This window comes from Lepidochelys olivacea, assembly GCF_965140295.1.
Source record: "Lepidochelys olivacea isolate rLepOli2 genome assembly, chromosome: 4".
Taxonomy (NCBI): Eukaryota; Metazoa; Chordata; order Testudines; family Cheloniidae; genus Lepidochelys; species Lepidochelys olivacea.
In genome coordinates, this window is record NC_140414.1 from 30,105,313 (window position 1) to 30,123,556 (window position 18,244).

Below are 18,244 nucleotides of genomic sequence, written 5' to 3' on the forward strand. Positions count from 1 at the left end.
TGGCTCTCCTTTCTCCACTAAACCAAATTTGAGTTTCTTGTCTTCACCGGCTGGTCCCCTGATATTCTCCTCTTTCGTATCTTCCCTTTGTTTCTTTAAGCATCGTCCTCTCCACTCTCCCACGGATGCCAGTCAATGCCCTCCTTGGCTTCTTCCACAATCTTCTCTACTTTTTCTTCTGTCACCACCTATTTGTAGAGTGCCCTTCTGAGCTGGTTTGGAAGGCCACTAACCTCTCTTCACTCAATTTTCTCCTCCTTAAGACCCTCTTTAGCCATCTGATAGTGATTAGGATGTGAGGCTCTTGGGAGTAATGTATTTTCACGTGTAAATTGGCGGGGGCGGGATGTATTTATATTAAAAACGTGGAACTGAAAAGATATCTCTCTCCATCCTAACTGCTTTGCTTACATGTTGATTTCTCCCTCCCACCCCCCATTACTCTGTCTGGAAAACAGCTATTGTAATTAACGAAATTGTTTTTCACAAGGCATGATTTGTGTATGCTTCAATTTTGTAGGATACATCTGATAGATGAATTCAATACAGACATGGGTATTTTTGTATTCCTGCTTTCGACCAAAGCTGGTGGCCTAGGAATAAATTTGACTTCAGCCAATATTGTCATTCTTCATGACATTGACTGCAACCCTTACAATGACAAGCAAGCAGAAGATCGATGCCATAGAGTAGGTCAGACCAGGTAAGTTTTTAATTAATATTACACAAGCAAACTGAAGGAAGATTTGTATGCGGCGTGTGTTTGTCTCTGCCTGCTCTATAGTTTGGAGATGGTGGATATTAGGGAGATGGAAGAAAAGAGAATGAAGGTACACCAGACTCTCACTAGAACACGCGTCTACACAGTGCTAAATCGCATATGAAGAGGTCGCAGCCGTGAATCCCAAATTTAATTACTTTAATTGGAAGTCATTTTAACATGGTCCGCGCTACAACACGGTTAACGCGGTACCGTGCATGGATCCCAAATCCCGCGTTCTAGCCAGTGTCCGGTGTCTTAGAAAATAACGTGCTGAGGAGAGTGGCAGGCAAGCGGAGGGTAGACAGAGTGCACATGGAAGAAATTAGAGGGAAGATGAACTGGGACTTGGATAAGCGGAGAATGCATGTTTGAGGTGGGTTGTATGTGCGATAAGAATCGGAGAAGAGCAATCAGCAAAGAAAGTATGGGAGAAAGATGGCAGCAAGAAAGGCCATGAAAGACTGAGGATATGGTGGAAGGACTGTCAGGGTATGTCTACACTACGAAATTAGGTCGAATTTATAGAAGTCGTTTTTTTAGAAATCGGTTTTATATATTCGAGTGTGTGTCCCCGCACAGAAAATGCTCTAAGTGCATTAACTCGGCGGAGCGCTTCCACAGTACCGAGGCAAGCGTCGACTTCCGGAGTGTTGCACTGTGGGTAGCTATCCCACAGTCTCCGCTGCCCATTGGAATTCTGGGTTGAGATCCCAATGCCTGATGGGGCTAAAACATTGCCGCGGGTGGTTCTGGGTACATGTCGTGAGGCCCCCGTTCCCTCCCTCCCTCCGTGAAAGCAGCAGCAGACAGTCGTTTCGTGCCTTTTTTCCTGGGTTACCTGTGCAGACGCCATATCACGGCAAGCATGGAGCCCGCTCAGGTAACAGTCACCGTATGTCTCCTGGGTGCTGGCAGACGTGGTACTGCATTGCTACACAGTAGCAGCAACCCATTGCCTTGTGGCAGCAAACAGTACAGTAGGACTGGTAGCAGTCATCATCATGTCCGAGATGCTCCTGGTCACCTCTGTGAGGTCGATCAGGAGTGCCTGGGCAGACACGGGCACAGGGACTAAATTTGGAGTGACTTGATCAGGTCATTCTCTTTAGTCCTGCAGTCAGTCCTATTGAACCATCTTATGGTGAGCAGGCAGGTGATACGGATTGCTAGGAGTCCTATTGCATCATCTTCTACCGGGCAGGCAAGAGATGAGGATGGCTAGCAGTCCTATTGTACCATCTTCTGCCGAGCAGCCGTGAGATGTGGATGGCATGCAGTCCTTCTGCACCGTCTGCTGCCAGCCAAAGATGTAAAAGATAGATGGAGTGTATCAAAACAAGAAATAGACCAGATTTGTTTTGTACTCATTTGCAAACCACCCCCTTGGGCACCTCCTGTCCCTTGTAAGTGAGAAAAGAAGTGAAGTGAGGAAGTGATTGCACTAATTTGAGAGAGTTTGATTTTGGCAGGCCTTGGGTAGGCATGACAACTTTCTGGGAAGTATCAGGCTAAATAGCTCCAAATTGTGGAAAGGAGCAAGTAATTCTGAATTCACAGTAATGATACAAAGGACTTAATCCTCTTTTTTGTGTTTCAGAGAAGTACAAGTCATAAAGCTAATCAGCAAAGGGACTATTGAGGAATCTATGCTCAAAATCAGTCAGCAGAAGTTGAAGCTAGAGCAAGATATGACTGCAGTAGATTTAGGTAAGTCTTTATTACTCATATTAGTTGATGTCATGCTTCATAGCTGTTCTCGATATCAGTGGTTCCCAAACTTTTGTACTGGGGACCCCTTTCACACAGCAAGCCTTGGAGTGCGACCCCCCCTTATGAATTAAAAACACTTTTTTATCTATTTAGCACCATTATAAATGCTGGAGGCAAAATGGGGTTTGGGGTAGACGCTGACAGCTTGCGACCCCCTATGTACTAAGCTCTCGACCCCCTGAGGGGTCCTGACCCCCAGTTTGAGAACCCCTGCTCTATATAGAACTAAATAAATTTGCTACTTCTCCTTAAAGTGCAATTTTACTCTGAAAACTGAGTCCTTGGTGTTGAAAATCCAAACTGCTTCCCGTGTCCCCTGTTGCATTGTCACCTAGCTTTCTCTTAACTTCTGCAATGCACTTATGTAAAATAGAAATTAATATTAAAAATGCCACCAGATGTACTGTACTGATTATATTCGCTTTCCTAGTTAATTCAATAAAAACCTTAATTTTTATATCACTTGAAGCTGCCCCAGAACTCACTACTGGAATAACACAAATGCAGGGGCTGTGCTGTGGAATGTAAGTCCAGCTTGCCTCTGAATACTCTGGGCATGGTGGATGATTACAGTTGATTAATTTAGTAGTGAAAACCCAATGGTGTTGTACACATTGAAAGAGCTACAGTCAAGTCAAGGGGGAGGGACTTCTTGTTGAAGTGTAAAACTAGACAGAGCCTTACTGCTTGGATGAACAGGATTTATTCGTGTGAAATGTTTTCATTAATGCAGCACTAATGCTTTGCTTTTATTCTGCAGGAGAAGAAGGGACCATTCCAGCAGATATAGCCACATTATTAAAAGCTTCATTAGGTCTGTAAAATGTAAATAACATAGCTGTGGATTTCACTGGCGAGAAAAAGGCAATGTGGTACACCCATGGACTTTGACGTAACTGGTGACCATAAGTTTTATGAACATTTATAACTTTTTGTAATTCCTTTACTGTATTTCTCATGGTATTGAAGATTTTTAACACTGATAGAATTCTCCAGATGCTTGAAAACAAAATGTGTAAATGCCACACACATACGTAGTGCATAAAATGTTGAATAATCCATATTTTACAAAGCAGTTTTAAAAATGGGGACCTAGTTAGTGATCACTTTACCAGATCTGCTAATGCTTAAGATTTGTCAGTATTTTTGTAATTATTTCTACCTCCCAAATATATATAAGAACTGTCTGTTTCACTGGATAATGTGTGTAGATTTTTTTTACATGTGCCTTATTTGACAATGCTCATGTCTGTTTATGCTTGTTTTTGTTCATTTGAAGTACCGTACTGTTTTTGTATCGACTTGTTCAAATAAAATTGTCTAGATGACCAGGGTCGTCTTTTATTTGAAACAATGTTCCACTTTATCGGTAGGAACAAAATAAAAAGAAGCAGCTTTCAAACTAGTTCAGATATTCTACTTTAACTACTCTTTGCTTAATCAAATATTGGTAGTATTTCATTTGTACTGCACTCAGAACTGTGCTGAGAAATATGGATGTAAATATTGGGTTCCTGCCCTATAGAGCTTTCAGCCTAAGGCCCTGATCCTGTAAAGACTTTATGCACTGAGAGTACTGGGTAGTTCTGTTCATTTCAGTGGGACAACTCACTGTGTAAAAAGAAGCATGTAAGGCAAAGATTTAATTAGGGACAGGGCACAAGAGAAATCAAAAACCAAGGTAAGGAGAAGAGAGGAATCCTAACAGGATTACAAGCATAAGTTTCTTTCTTTGAAGTGGCATCTAAGATGACTCTAAACTTTGGGAACCTTCTGGAAAACAGTGCTTTTTGGAGAAGGCTATACAAATGTTATGCAGCCCCAACCACCTCACTTGCTTCCTTGCTGCAGTTGGGGCTGGACTTTACCTCCATTGACCTCTCCATGTCTCGGGAAACTTCTAGCATTTTGATCCAAACTCTCTTAATTTTTAGTCCTGCCTTATAATTACTCTGGTTCATTAACTAGTCTATAAGGGTACATCCAGTGCAGGTCACAACAGCTGAACCCCCCCCTTCCATATCACCTTCCTACTATGAGCTTCCTCAGAGCAGTTTGCAAGACGTAAGCCTCACTGGGCTCACTCCAGGCGAACTCCCAGGCAAACTCCTGCTGTGAGCTGCTCAGCTGGTTCGCCACCGCTCAGCTGGTTCGCGAAGCTCTGGCTATTTTTAAACAGCCAGGCTTCCCTGATGCAAACAAACAGACACCCTAATGCCCGCCCCCTGCAGGCTAGCAGCCAATCAGACACTCACTCAGGCTCTCACACTGCCCTCCCAGCAAACACACACTCGGATGCTTCCTCAGCAAGCAAACGAACACACACTCGGATACTTACCAGTCCCAGGCAAACTCCTGCTGTGAGCTGCTCTGCTGTCCCCTGCTGCTCAGCTGGTTCGCCGCCGCTCAGCTGGTTCGCGAAGCTCAACGGGTAGTGATCAATGGCTCCATGTCTAGTTGGCAGCCGGTGTCAAGTGGAGTGCCCCAAGGGTCGGTCCTGGGGCCGGTTTTGTTCAATATCTTCATAAATGATCTGGAGGATGGTGTGGATTGCACTCTCAGCAAATTTGCGGATGATACTAAACTGGGAGGAGTGGTAGATACGCTGGAGGGGAGGGATAGGATACAGAAGGACCTAGACAAATTGGAGGATTGGGCCAAAAGAAATCTGATGAGGTTCAATAAGGATAAATGCAGGGTCCTGCACTTAGGATGGAAGAATCCAATGCACCGCTACAGACTAGGGACCCAATGGCTAGGCAGCAGTTCTGCAGAAAAGGACCTAAGGGTGACAGTGGACGAGAAGCTGGATATGAGTCAGCAGTGTGCCCTTGTTGCCAAGAAGGCCAATGGCATTTTGGGATGTATAAGTAGGGGCATAGCGAGCAGATCGAGGGACGTGATCGTTCCCCTCTATTCGACATTGGTGAGGCCTCATCTGGAGTACTGTGTCCAGTTTTGGGCCCCACACTACAAGAAGGATGTGGATAAATTGGAGAGAGTCCAGCGAAGGGCAACAAAAATGATTAGGGGTCTGGAACACATGACTTATGAGGAGAGGCTGAGGGAGCTGGGATTGTTTAGCCTGCAGAAGAGAAGAATGAGGGGGGATTTGATAGCTGCTTTCAACTACCTGAAAGGGGGTTCCAAAGAGGATGGCTCTAGACTGTTCTCAATGGTAGCAGATGACAGAACGAGGAGTAATGGTCTCAAGTTGCAGTGGGGGAGGTTTAGATTGGATATTAGGAAAAACTTTTTCACTAAGAGGCTGGTGAAACACTGGAATGCGTTACCTAGGGAGGTGGTAGAATCTCCTTCCTTAGAGGTTTTTAAGGTCATGCTTGACAAAGCCCTGGCTGGGATGATTTAACTGGGAATTGGTCCTGCTTCGAGCAGGGGGTTGGACTAGATGACCTTCTGGGGTCCCTTCCAACCCTGATATTCTATGATTCTATGTCTACACAACAGCTGGGAGGTGTGATTTCTAGCTCAGGTGAGACATACACATGATAACCTCTGCTCAGGGTAGAATGCTAAAAACAGCCATTTAGCTGCAGCTGCATCAACAGTGGCTTGGGCTAGCCACCCAAGTACAATCCCATCTGACCTCCTGGATGTGTGTATGGGTAGCTAGCCTGAGGAAGCAGGATGCAGTGCACCAGCTGCCTCCCGGTTGGACCTTAGAGAAGGCACTTGGAAGAAGACAGTAAAGAGCAGATGAGAGGCTGGAGAAGAAGAGAGTCAAAAAGCAGCAGAGAATTGCCTGAGGGAAAGAGCTGCAAGAAAGCTCAAGGAGAGCAGTAACTGTGAGCTGCTGGTGATAAGTTCAAAGGAAACTGCTGAAGGACCCTGCCAAATTGAAGGAAGGCTGGTGCAGTGGCCCCTAGGAATGAGGGGAAGAACCAGCATGGTCCGTATAAGCTCAGCCCAGAAGTAAGGGTTGACTTCAGAGGGATGCCCTGGAGGGCAGGGTTAGCACTCGCAGGCAAGGAGGTCTGGAAAGTGTAACACTACAGGGAGCCTTTTGGCAGATGACCTGGAGTGGTGGGCTTCAAGAGGAGCCCAGGAGAAGGTTCCCCTAAGCAAGGAAGGCCTGGGGGAATTAAATTCTGTAGGGAGCTTCTTGTGGGAAAGCTGACTTGTCTTGTCCTGTAGCCCCTTGGGGGAGAGAAACAGTTCTTTGAACTCACGGGTAGGAGACCTGGAGAGTGAAGCCCTGGAACAGGGATGATGTAACTGTGACAGAGTGGTTTGTGACTCTCAGGTTAGTGACCAGGGATAGTGACCTCCTAATGGTATTCAAGACCTGCTGGGTTATAGCCTTGTTTTACTTGGGGTCAATTGTTTTGCAGGTTTTTTGGTGTTCTTGTGTTGACTGCAAGGGAACTGTGATGCTTTATATGACTAAAAGGGTTTGAATCTGTGATTTGCTGCTAATAAAGACAATATTCCTTTGTATGGGTGGCTGAAGAGGAAACTGAAGTAGGTGTATGGCTTGTTTCTTGCCTGCAATAGAAAGGGTGGTCCTGCCCTGCTCTGACACACCTACTGCGTTTTTCCTTTAGTCTTTGAATTAAACAAGAACACAAACCCTGCCGCTGAAAGAAAAAACTGAGCTTCACGTTGTCCAGGAGAAGACTGGAGTGGGAGTACAGAAGTAGAACAAATGGGGCTTTCTCTGGAGGAGCTGGCTCCCCAGTCTGTAGTCATCGAAAGCACAAACTAGATTAAGGAATCTCTAGGACCTCTCCAAGGTAGTTACTTTAATCTAATTTACCAGATTCCAGAATAAATGGTGAACAGGTGCTGAGGAAAGATTTAAGTTTTGAAGGAGAATTGAGCTCTCGTCCAGTTTGGTGCCACAGCTGAAATGTGGGAGAAATAAAACTTGCTTTCATGCTTGTCTTTACTTATCTCTTCAGTTTACTTAATACTGCCTTTTGAGTCAGACAGCTTTAGACAGGCTCAAAATTGTAGTTTTTGTTGCATCTGTTTTTTGTTCAATACTATGAAGTTAGTGAGTGGTTTTTCTGTGGATGTTATAAATAAACATACTGAGGATCCTGTGGCCTGCAATATTAAACTGGGAGAACATGGAGGGATAATTAGTCCTGTAGTTAACTTCAGAAAAGTTATTGGGGCTAGTTAGAACAAACGGGGTGTCGGGTTAGAGCAGGGGATTGAATGTCAAAAGGTATGGATTCTGTTCTCCACTCTGCCGAATGCTCAAAGTGTCACCTCAGGTAAGTAATTTAACTTATATCTCTGTTTCCGCATCTGTAGAATGAGTATATAACTCATCTTTGACAAGTGCCACGTAAAAGGCATTGTGCATATCAGCGTTTCACAGCTTCTGTTGGAGCCCCATCTTGGGTTGGACTGACAAATGGGTGTGCCCCCTTCTTCACAGTGATTGTTGCCATCTTATTGTGTCTGTCTGTCTTCAGCTTTTCTATCTTTTTTTCTTCTCCCTCTCTCTCTATAACTTGTTTCCCTTATTTTTTCCATTCTTTTGCTGGCTCCTCTCTCTACTTCCTGCTTTGCCCTTCCTTTTATAGCTCCACTTCCCCCACTCATCAGATAGGTACATGGTGTGCCCTTGAGGTGAGACGTGTCTGTTGGTGCAAGCCAGTGCTCCACAAAATCTTGCCTGCTGCAGCTTCCTCTTGCAGCATTGTGTGTGAGTTTCTCCTGTGGGAGCAGAGAGGTAAAGTTGGCTGCCTTTTAAAGAGTAACCAGTTTTACCTACCGACACAACAGCACGTTTGAACAGAACCCACAGGGATCTGGGTTCGTGCAGTTTTCCCCACCCACACTGGTGTTCTGTTTTGCCCTATGTCTCTTCCCTTTCCTCCCTCTCTGAACTAGTTTTACTACCGCTCGCATTGAGATAATCATAAAGATGTGGAATAGTACTGTCAAGACAATTTCTGTTCATGAAACTTTCCTCCATTGTCTCTTCCCCCTCCCCAACATGTTTCTCTGGAAAGTGCAGTGAAAGCAGAATTGGACTGATGAGTTTCAGAATTGCTGTATTTTAAATCTTTGAACATGGGGTGGGGGAAGTGATGTAAAGTGCTGGTAGTCTCCAAACTCACCACAGCATTCCCGCTCTACCATGCTGATCAAGTTGCTTTTCTACAGTGAAAAGCATGATCAGTCACTGAGATATCGTAAATAATCATTACACGCTTAAACATGTATTGAAATGCATTCTTAGTATAAATTTCCATACTATAGTCAGAGAGAAAAAATACACAGTCTGGTGTGGTTTTATTCCATTTTATAATCAATTATAACTGTGTTTAATTTAATATACACGTTCTTCTAAACAAGAAAAGCGGATCTACAACGTAGTCTTTGGTCTTTGCTGAATCCAGGCTGTAATAGCAGGAAGTGCTTGTACTCTCTCTTTCAGAGCCAAAAGTTTCGGGTAGTTGTCTGTTAGGTCAGGCTTAAGGAACAGAAGTGTAGTACTGCACACATCCCAGTAGAAATCAGCCCAGGTTACCTGGTGAAAATGAAAGGGTAAAACAAAATTACTCAATTAGTATACACAATCAAATAGCAGACCTATTAACATCAAAGACTTGGTCGATCCAAAATGAGGATAGAGAACCACACTTTAAATATGGGTTGGCCCCTCCTACGTTAGCCAGCTATATCTTGTTTAAATGATCTACAGGTTTCAGCGTAGCAGCCGTGTTAGTCTGTATTCGCAAAAAGAAAAGGAGTACTTGTGGCACCTTAGCGACTATTAGTCTCTAAGGAGCCACAAGTACTCCTTTTCTTCGATCTACAGTTACAGAAGTTATCCCCTGATGAGGTTACAATCAACTGCTTTTAGCGTAAGGTGATATGTTTAAATCCTATCCATGCGATAAATTTTTAACCACGTTGTAACTTGATCCAACTGACTTGATTTAGCTGTAGACAAGGATATTAGCCTAAACTGTTTAGAAATCATGTTTGCTGAACTGATTTTAAAATGTGGTTGTAAACCAGTTCAATTTATATTCTTTTTATATGTGGCTTTGGTCAGCAGGATGGACAGGATCAATCTATGCAAATTGACTTTTGAAATGTCTAGTGTCAAACCCTGAGGCTTTTAAGCAAAGCTGGAATCATTTTTAACTCAGTTCAAACATAGGTTAGGTCCAGCCACGCTGACCAGCAGTGTTTAAAATGGTTTGGTTCAAAACTGGTTCAGCAAACATGAGTCCAGGCCTGTGGGCCTGAAATTGTGAGGGTAGTCGGAGCCTGAAAGGGTGTTAGGAAGAAAAGCAAAGAATTAAAACCAACACACAACAAAGGATGTTTCTCAGATCTCTAGCTGCGAAGGTGAAAATTGTTTAATTTCCTCCAGTTACTTTGCTACAATGATAACTGGATTTGGAAGAGGGAAAAGAAGATACTCACAGTCTTCCCAACCAGCCACTTCTGATCCCCTAAGAAACTTTCCAAATCTCGTAGTAGTCCAGGAGCTGTATTCGTGAGGAGGTCATTAAATATCTGTTGCTGCAAAAAAGCACATGTCAGTGGAGAGGGTGGTCAAATTTGATCCTTCTATTTCTTGAGTGCACTGTTCTATGAAACCAAAAATATAGCATAAATAAGGGCTTGGAAAACTTCATTACAATGGAGTCATTTGATCTGATGAATGGGGCCGGAAAAATATTTACTGGCAAAATGATTGAGTAGTTGTACCTCTTTTGAGCGTGCAAGTGGGCACTGCACTATTCATTAAAGCTAACTGAGGAGCTGCCTGATATATTGATGTTGAAAAGGGCATTTTTGCACAATGTCCTTTTCTTTGGTCTGATGCTAATGAGCCTAACAAGCCTCAGTGAGTCCTCTGTCTTGATACCAGACACCTAGAGAAGAGGTGTGAACCCTCCACTGACTTGCAAGACCTGCACCTTGACATCAAACCAACAACTCGGTGATTTCACAGAAGCTTTTCCTTTGACGTCGGATCAGCAAGTTAGATGGGCTGAGCCGCTGGTCCAGCTAGGTCTAGTCATCTGCCTTTGGCCAACACCAGCCGCTGCAGAAGAAGGTGCAAGAAACTGCAATGGACCATTTTTGGAATAACCTGTTTGTAAGTGAAGTTCTCTTCCTGCTAATAGTTGGTTTATTACGTAAAGCATGCAGGTTTATATCCCTTTTGAATGTTATGTTAATATATCGGTGGATATTCTCATAAATGTCTAATCTTTTCTTGAACCCTACTAAGCTCTATGTTATGATAATATCTTGTGTGCAATGTCCCACAAGTTAATGATGTTGGGTAAAAAAAATCTCCTTTATCATTTAAAAACAAGTTTAATTGGATATTTCCATACCACAGTAATGGGGCCTAAAACTTCCTAGATAAACCTTCCCCATACCAATCATTTTATGTCCCTCATGTCTCCTCTTATTTGTTCCACCCTGCCCCCAAACTAATATTTTCATTCACTCCTTATATGGTAGCCTTGAACAATTTTCATTGCTGATATTGGTAGTGTTTAAAACCGTGATACTCAGATTTCAGTGGTTCAGGAGCCAAATTAGCAACCAACATTACCCAAAAGACCCGTGTGTGTGTGTGTGTGAGAGATATGTATTATTCTCACAGCAAAATGATTGCCCAAGTATTATTATTTTATCAACTACAATTGGTTAATAACATAGTAAAAGCATCCTGACTGGCTAATAACTTAGGTTAATTAAATCAGTGTTTTAATATCGTGTGCTGCAAAGAGCCGCAAGAAACGCACAAAAGACCCACTGGCAGCTTGCAAGCCCCAGTCTGAATATCACTGCTTTAAAATAATAAAAGCTTGGGCTGGTGTAGAGACATGCATGGAATGGTTATGCGCCATTCCTGCTGTTTAGAACAATGAATCTATAAGAAAAATAAGAGTTAACTATTACGTACGTTCTATTTAGAGTTCTTCTTGCATAGTATATCAAATAAGATGTGTTACTGGGGTGAGAATTCTTTACTGCTTTGTTTAAAGATTTTTTGGCCAAGCAAAGCAAGGCCTTACACGCAACTCACTGGTATTTCTCTGTGTGTAATGCAATAACTTCTGAAAACCACATCTGCTTAATTCCAACGTTGCAGGGAATGTTCTCTGTATCAATGAGCATAATCGTATTCATTCTGGTATGCACAGCAGGGTGTACTCAGACTACATAAGCAACAAAGTGTGTGATTGTCGTACAATGACCCCACCTGGAGCACCCTCATGCAACAGGCCACAGCGCAACAAGCATGTCTGCCTCAGTTTCCTCTCTCAGGTAACCCAAAGGACTCAACTTCAGGCTCTTCTGCTTAAATACTACTTCCCCTGGGAGCCAGTTCCTTACAAAGCGTAGTATAAATCAGCTCATAACAAAAGTCCCAAAACATAGTCTGTCAAGCCCCATACATATAGTCCTTAAAATCCTACACTTTCCAGCGAGAACCTGCACAGCCTTTATGCTGGAAGATGCTCTTTAGAACCCCCCCTCACTTCTCCAGCCCTGTCACCATTCCTCTGAGTCCAGCTCTTGGACCCTGAAGATGTCAGTGGAAAGCCCCTTCTCTGCTCCTCTTACTTTAAACAGTGTGGCACTGGCTGTCTGGCTTGAAGATGCCAGATAGCAAATCCCTTTGCTCTTGCTGCTCTCTTGCTGCTTCTTGGAACTCATCAGTCAGTTTCTGGAAGTTTTCATCTCCTGACTGACTCAATCCACTCTGAATCACTGAGCCTTTCTAGCCCCCAGGTACTGCCTTGCCCTTTTAATTGGCCAAACGGGAGCACCTGTCCTGGCACAAGGGCACTGGACCGACTTCGTTCACTGGGCCAGCCACTATGTGACCACCATCATCTAGTTTTACTGATTTTAAAGTTTTATCTTAGGTGTTTTATATGACCCCCATTGCTATAGTGTCTTTTAATATGGTTCTTCTCTCAACACCCCTGCGAGGTAGTATTATCCCCATCTGGGGAACTTAGGGACAGAGACACAAAATGGCTGGCCCAACATCACATGGGAAGTAGGAGTGGAACAAGGAAGTGAGCCTCCCAAGTCCCAGACTAACCACCTAATGCAAACAACATCAGATACCATGTATAAACCATCAAGTACAATATTGCACCCAAATGGCTAAATAACATTAGAATGGCCGTATTGGGTCAGACCAAAGCTCCATCGAGCCCAGTATCCTGTCTTCTGACAGTGACCAATGCCAGGTGCCCCAGAGGGAATGAACAGAACAGGTAATCATCAAGTGATCCATTCCCCATCGCCCATCTAATAGCAAAACAAAAATGTTTCTTTTACATTACTTGCTACCTGAACTTGATCTGATGTAGCACAATAAACAATTATCTGATAGTAACATCTTCGTCTGGTCAACTGAAAACCTTACATATTTCCCCTATTCATGCTGTCTGCTGGCCTTTTGTATTTTTCCCCATTTTCACAATGATAGGCTGTGAAGTCAGTTCAATTTTTGTTCTTGGTCTGTTTCACTTTCAGGTCTCAGTTGCTTCAGTGTTTGGTTGTTGCACCCACAAGCCACGGAGGAACCAGGAGAGCTTTCCCTATGCTTTCATCGCAGGAACAGCAGAGCTTCCACATACTCCTCCTAATGGTTTTTTAATTAAAATTTCTTTCGCCAATGTATGTTGAGTCATGTCAGATTCCTGGGTTTTTTGTGACCTCTCAGAGGTTTGTGACTTGGCTCAGCACCTTCAACTTGCTGTGAATAATATCAAGAGGGACTGACTTTTGTGAGGTGATTGCTAAGTACCTCCTGCTTGGCAGATGTCAAGAGGCATTCTGATGTCATGTCACTGACTCAGCTGCTCTAGCTTGCAAAATGGAGTGAGAAATGTTTCTCTCAAAACCTTCCCAGTAGGCTGCAATCTGAAACCCAAAGGTAGCTAAGAGTTCTGCACGTGAGGAGGTCCTGAGATGCAGCCATAACACTGGCAGTCAAGGCCACTGACAAACAGAGCGGTCAGTGCATTACCTTCCCTTATATGTCTGACATGAAAAGGGCTGGTAACTTGGACTTTCAGAAGCACTCATCTTGAGCCAGATTTTTCCTGTATCATTTGTGTTAGCAGTTTAGCCTACTAAGCATTTTCATACTTCCTTGGCAAAGAGGGGTGAGGTATTGATGCTTTGCCTTATTACTTGTATTGAGTTGTTTAATAATTCTTATTTGATTCTTGTTGTGTGGCACCCTGCATGTGCCTGGCACTTCACAGAGCAAGTAAAGACAAGAGTCCTGTCCAACATTACTTACAGTGTTACACTCCTGGAATTCCTTCTTTCTCTGATGCGGACTTCTTACAAGTTTGAGAAGCTGCAGTTAGGCTTACTTTTATGCGGTCTTTGCTATTTATAAGGACTGTTATAAGCAATTTCACAGGTTCACTATGTACTAAATACCCTGTGCTACCTCACTAAAATTCATTTCTGCTGGGTTGCCTATGGACCTGAGCTTAGTGATCTGCTCATTCCAGCCCCATGATTACCAGGTGCCTTCAGTCCCTAAGATGGTGGGAACCAAGTCAGGATGCTGAACCCTCTGCAATGTTGATGGACTCTTCCTAACTTCCAAGGCCATTCCACCACCCTCAGCAAGGCTGCTGCAACGTCAGCATTGGTGGGAGAACAGGTTGAAAAATCACAAATCACAAGCAGTAAATCAGGGCTTTTCATAGCCATCTTCAGTTTCTGGCGTGTTTTTTTCTTTTTCCAACACATCCTTGCTGATAGCATTAATAAGTTTACCCTAGGGATATGCTGTTCTGCTATCATTTTTCAGGTGTCTGAAAGCTGCCTGGTTTTGTGCATCACAAAATGAATGTAATTCCATGCAGTGTAAAGAATTTAAATGTTGCAAATCTCTCACATTCCAGGAAGCTCAAAATTTTTTGTTACCGTAATTGCTAGGTTTCATTTCTACCATAAGATGGCAGCATCCCAACCCAAAATAGAAAAGTTTGTAAGGTGAATAGCAAGGAAGGGGGGCAGTGGCTAAAAGGAAGAAGGCTCATAAGATGAGTTTCTAAAGAAACTATATTCTAGCACTCCAATCTTTCCTGTGTCTCCTCTCCTGCCCGTTTCCTCCCCTCCTCCCCCCACCACAACTTGAGCACTGGTGCGTTTGTCTTTTTTTAAACTGAATTTAGTGCTGGTGACATAAGCTTCACTGCTAGCCCTGGAGACATTAAAAACTCCAGCCACAAAACAGGTGCAGTATAGGCTAGCATCATGCAAATGTCCTTCGATTATTATGGAGGCACTGGTCACTTCAGGAGTTACAGCAAAAGTGCCATCCCCATGGTATTAAAACAACATTCCCCCTCCCCAAATGATTTTTAAAAAGAGTGGATTTGGGATTGAGGGCATTCTGCTTTCTGGGATTTGAGCCTTTTTAGGGTTCATGTTTTCAAGCACTGCTCTGTAGGAAACTTTTTCTTTAAATTGAAAGCTGTCTTTCTCACATAATCATGACTCCAGCTGGGGCTTCGAGGAAAGCCCAAGTATGAGACTTGTGATAAAAATCGTGAGAGCTGACAACACTTTGCGCTTTCTGGAGGGATTCAACCTCTTAACATACAAAGAATACAACGCTACCCTCCCCTGAAATTACAGCACTTCTGAGCACTGAATGAATTTTCTGAGAATTTACGAGTTGTTTTTTTTTCTATTTTGTGTTCACAAATGAAAATTTTTAGTGTAAAAAAAAAAAAAAAGAAACTACCAGATAAAAATCATGGTGAGGTGGAGTTGAGGTTGAGAGTACTCATCAGAAACTTAATAGTGGTAAATATTATAGGGAAGCTGTATCTCCAAGCATTACAGGAAAGCACGTGTTAAGGCTAGATTTAAAAGGTAACTGCTTCATAATCTTGTCTCCTTTTTTTCTGTCCTACAAATCCTCCCAACCATCCTCGCTCTGACCTGTGATTCTTCATATTAAATTGGCTTCACAACTGACTGGGACTGGATGGATGGAGCTGGGGGTTATATATTGCCCGGAAGACACCATTTTATACTTTGCTTCCACCATACGGCTAGCTGTCTGAAATAATTGGAAACTTCCCTTCTTTGTCCACTTATTTTTCAAACATGCCTTCCACCACTTATTCCCCCTATTTATGAATCAGTTCAACTTCCCCCAAACATATCTGTTCAGTTCAGTGTCCAGCCCTTCATGCTCTCTCTAGAGTCAGTTAGTTACCAGAACAAAAGGATACATAAAACGTTGCTTTGTTTCATTAGAAGTGCCAGGAGGACATCTTTAGAATTTATACAGCACCTGTCAATATTCATCCTGTAGCAACCTATATGTCATTACCATTGACATAATCTTGCTGTTCTAAATAACTACCCATGACACTGCACTGGATTAAGCCACTCTTTACAGCTTTAGAGAGAACAGAGTTTAGAGGCACACCTAACTGGGGTACATTCCCTAGTTAAGTCTTATTTCCAGAATTTTGCTTCAGGTGTGGGTTTTGTCTCTTGCGCTCTTTGAGGTAGTTGGAATGCTATTAATGTTACAAGTTAGAGCAGACCAAAAACTGAATGCAGTTAGAAGCAAATGAAATTGATCTTAAATATATTCATGGTCATAGAACTGCACAGTGGGTATAGGAATTAATCATGTCTAACTGTCTTTTTTTAATACAACTTGTAAAGTTGTAATTAAAAACCTAGATTATGTTTGAAGTTGGCTGAGCAGAGGAGGAGCAAGGGGAGACAATACGTGCTTCCGAACACCAGAGGGAGTGTCTGTAGTCAGAAGTACAGAAAGCATAGGATGGCATAGAGCCATTATGCTTTTAGAGTTAGTTAAATAGTAGAAATAAGAGTTAGATTCTTTAACTACTAGCCTGAATCAAAATACAACACCTGAGTAGTCAGTGAAGTGACAAGAGTTTTTTTTCTGATTCAGCCTGTCCTTCCCTGTTTAATAATAATGTATTGATATTTGGCATTTGTATAGATAGCACCCTCCATCCAAGATAAGCCAGGGTGCTGGCCGCATCCTCCTCCCAACAGTGAGGAAAAGGGGGGAAGCAGAAATCCTTGGCTGGTTGCTCAGTAGCCTGGAGGAAGAATTGCAGAGGATATCTGCTGCCCAACTTATTGAGTGGCAGTGGAGCTGGGCAAGTGACCATGTGACATCAGGGACCAGTGTACAGGTGTCACTCTAGATAAGACACTTTGGCAGGTATAAATCTCTTTGATTTTAAATCAGTGATCACATTACTTTCACATCCTGATTTTTCTCTCCCCAGGGAAACATAGACATGAAGTCATCAGTGGTGTCCACAATGGCATCAACCAGAGCTTGTTCCAGAGGCGTCTGACCGGCCAGACCTGTGGAATTCAAATTTAGAAAGGGAGAGTAAAGAGACACTATCCGCACAAATAGGTTATTCCTAAAAATAAGGTGCTTGTGCTCATACCAATGCAAACTTCAAATGCTGCAGAGCTTTTATCTATCTCTCAAGCTGCTTCTGACCCCTCACATCCAGCAGCTACCTCAGATCCATTGCTCTATAACTGAACTCATCCTCCTGCCTCCCTGCTCCATCTTCACTCACTGACAAGTCCTGTTCTTCCTGTCTCCCAGCCCCACGATCTTGTTGTAATCTCTGAGTCTTGCTTCCCCAGACCCTCAAAGCCTTGATACAATTTTTTTCACTATCATCAGACTCCACCCTTTCCTGTCCCAACTGCCAGGAATCGCATCCTCTCCTGGCTTTTGCCTCCTCCCAAAGTGCCTCAGTTGAAGTCCATTTCCTTCCTCTCCATTTCAATATCACCCCCTCTTTGAAACCCTCTTCCTGTGTCTTAATACATTATATTCATGTTCCTTAGCTTAACCTTGTCCCCTCCTACAGCTCCACTCTTACTCTCCCCCATTATATTCCTTCCACCTGCGGTCTTCCCAACCTTTTCACCTTACTCTTCCCTTTGTCTTCTTGTCCTACCCCACCATCATGCCCTAACTCAGGCTGTCTGGTACAGGCTACTCCTCCTCATCTCACTTTGTTCCAGTTCCTTCTGAAAACTTCCCTTCAGGCAACCTCTTTTCCCTCCACCGATAATCCCCACACGCTCCTTCTGCTGAATTATTCTCTTGCCTTATTTAGATTTCAAGCTCTTCAAGGCAGGGAACATGCCTCTTTCTGTACACGTAAAGCCTTGTAAACCTACATCATGACATAAATGAGTCTCAGCAATAAAAGGGACATGAAATGTTGTTAGTTACTTCAAAATGATTAAATGATACCTATGTAAACTTAACAGGCACTGGTGATATATTTTCAATATGAACTGAAAGGCTATTTTTCAAAAACTTTCCATATATTTTTCTGCCAGAGTTAACAGCATCACTAGAACCTTAATCTGAGCTGGGCACTGCATCCCTCTCACTGCTTGGACTGAGCTAGGTCAACAGCTGTAGCAGGGAAAACTTTGAGACTCCTGAACTTAGGACCCAGTAGGTAAGTGAAGGAGAAATTGTTGTGAAATAATACATTTTTAAGGTGTACATTATTTACATGAAGGCTGGGATTTTTGAAGGAGCCTATTGCCAACCCCAAGCAAGTCAGTCCCCCCAAAATATGATGATGATTTAAAATAATAAATTTGATGTTCTTTCTATTTGCCTCTTGTTGGGTGGAGTGATAAGCTTGAAAA

At 43.1% G+C, this 18,244-nt stretch overlaps 2 protein-coding genes across 9 annotated transcripts in view; one reads left to right on the plus strand and one right to left on the minus strand.

The window, feature by feature from the left end:
* Positions 1 to 3,824, plus strand: part of SMARCAD1 (SNF2 related chromatin remodeling ATPase with DExD box 1) — a 77,926-nt gene extending 74,102 nt beyond the window's left edge. For 5 of the 7 annotated variants that reach the window (XM_084626031.1, XM_084626029.1, XM_084626028.1 and 2 more), the window contains 3 exons: positions 521 to 703; positions 2,361 to 2,470; positions 3,294 to 3,824. In XM_084626031.1, coding sequence (XP_084482157.1) covers positions 521 to 703; positions 2,361 to 2,470; positions 3,294 to 3,355 — 355 coding nt within the window. In that variant the 3' untranslated portion in view covers positions 3,356 to 3,824. The remainder of the gene's footprint in view (positions 1 to 520; positions 704 to 2,360; positions 2,471 to 3,293) is intronic. The other 2 variants (XM_084626033.1, XM_084626034.1) reach the window with 2 other exon arrangements.
* Positions 3,825 to 8,806: 4,982 nt separating this feature from the next.
* Positions 8,807 to 18,244, minus strand: part of HPGDS (hematopoietic prostaglandin D synthase) — a 70,756-nt gene continuing 61,318 nt past the window's right edge. For both annotated transcript variants that reach the window (XM_084627488.1, XM_084627487.1), the window contains exons 4-6: positions 16,806 to 16,915; positions 9,953 to 10,051; positions 8,807 to 9,044 (exon numbers count right to left, since the gene is read on the minus strand). In XM_084627488.1, the coding sequence (XP_084483614.1) occupies positions 8,880 to 9,044; positions 9,953 to 10,051; positions 16,806 to 16,915 (374 nt within the window). In that variant the 3' untranslated portion in view covers positions 8,807 to 8,879. The remainder of the gene's footprint in view (positions 9,045 to 9,952; positions 10,052 to 16,805; positions 16,916 to 18,244) is intronic.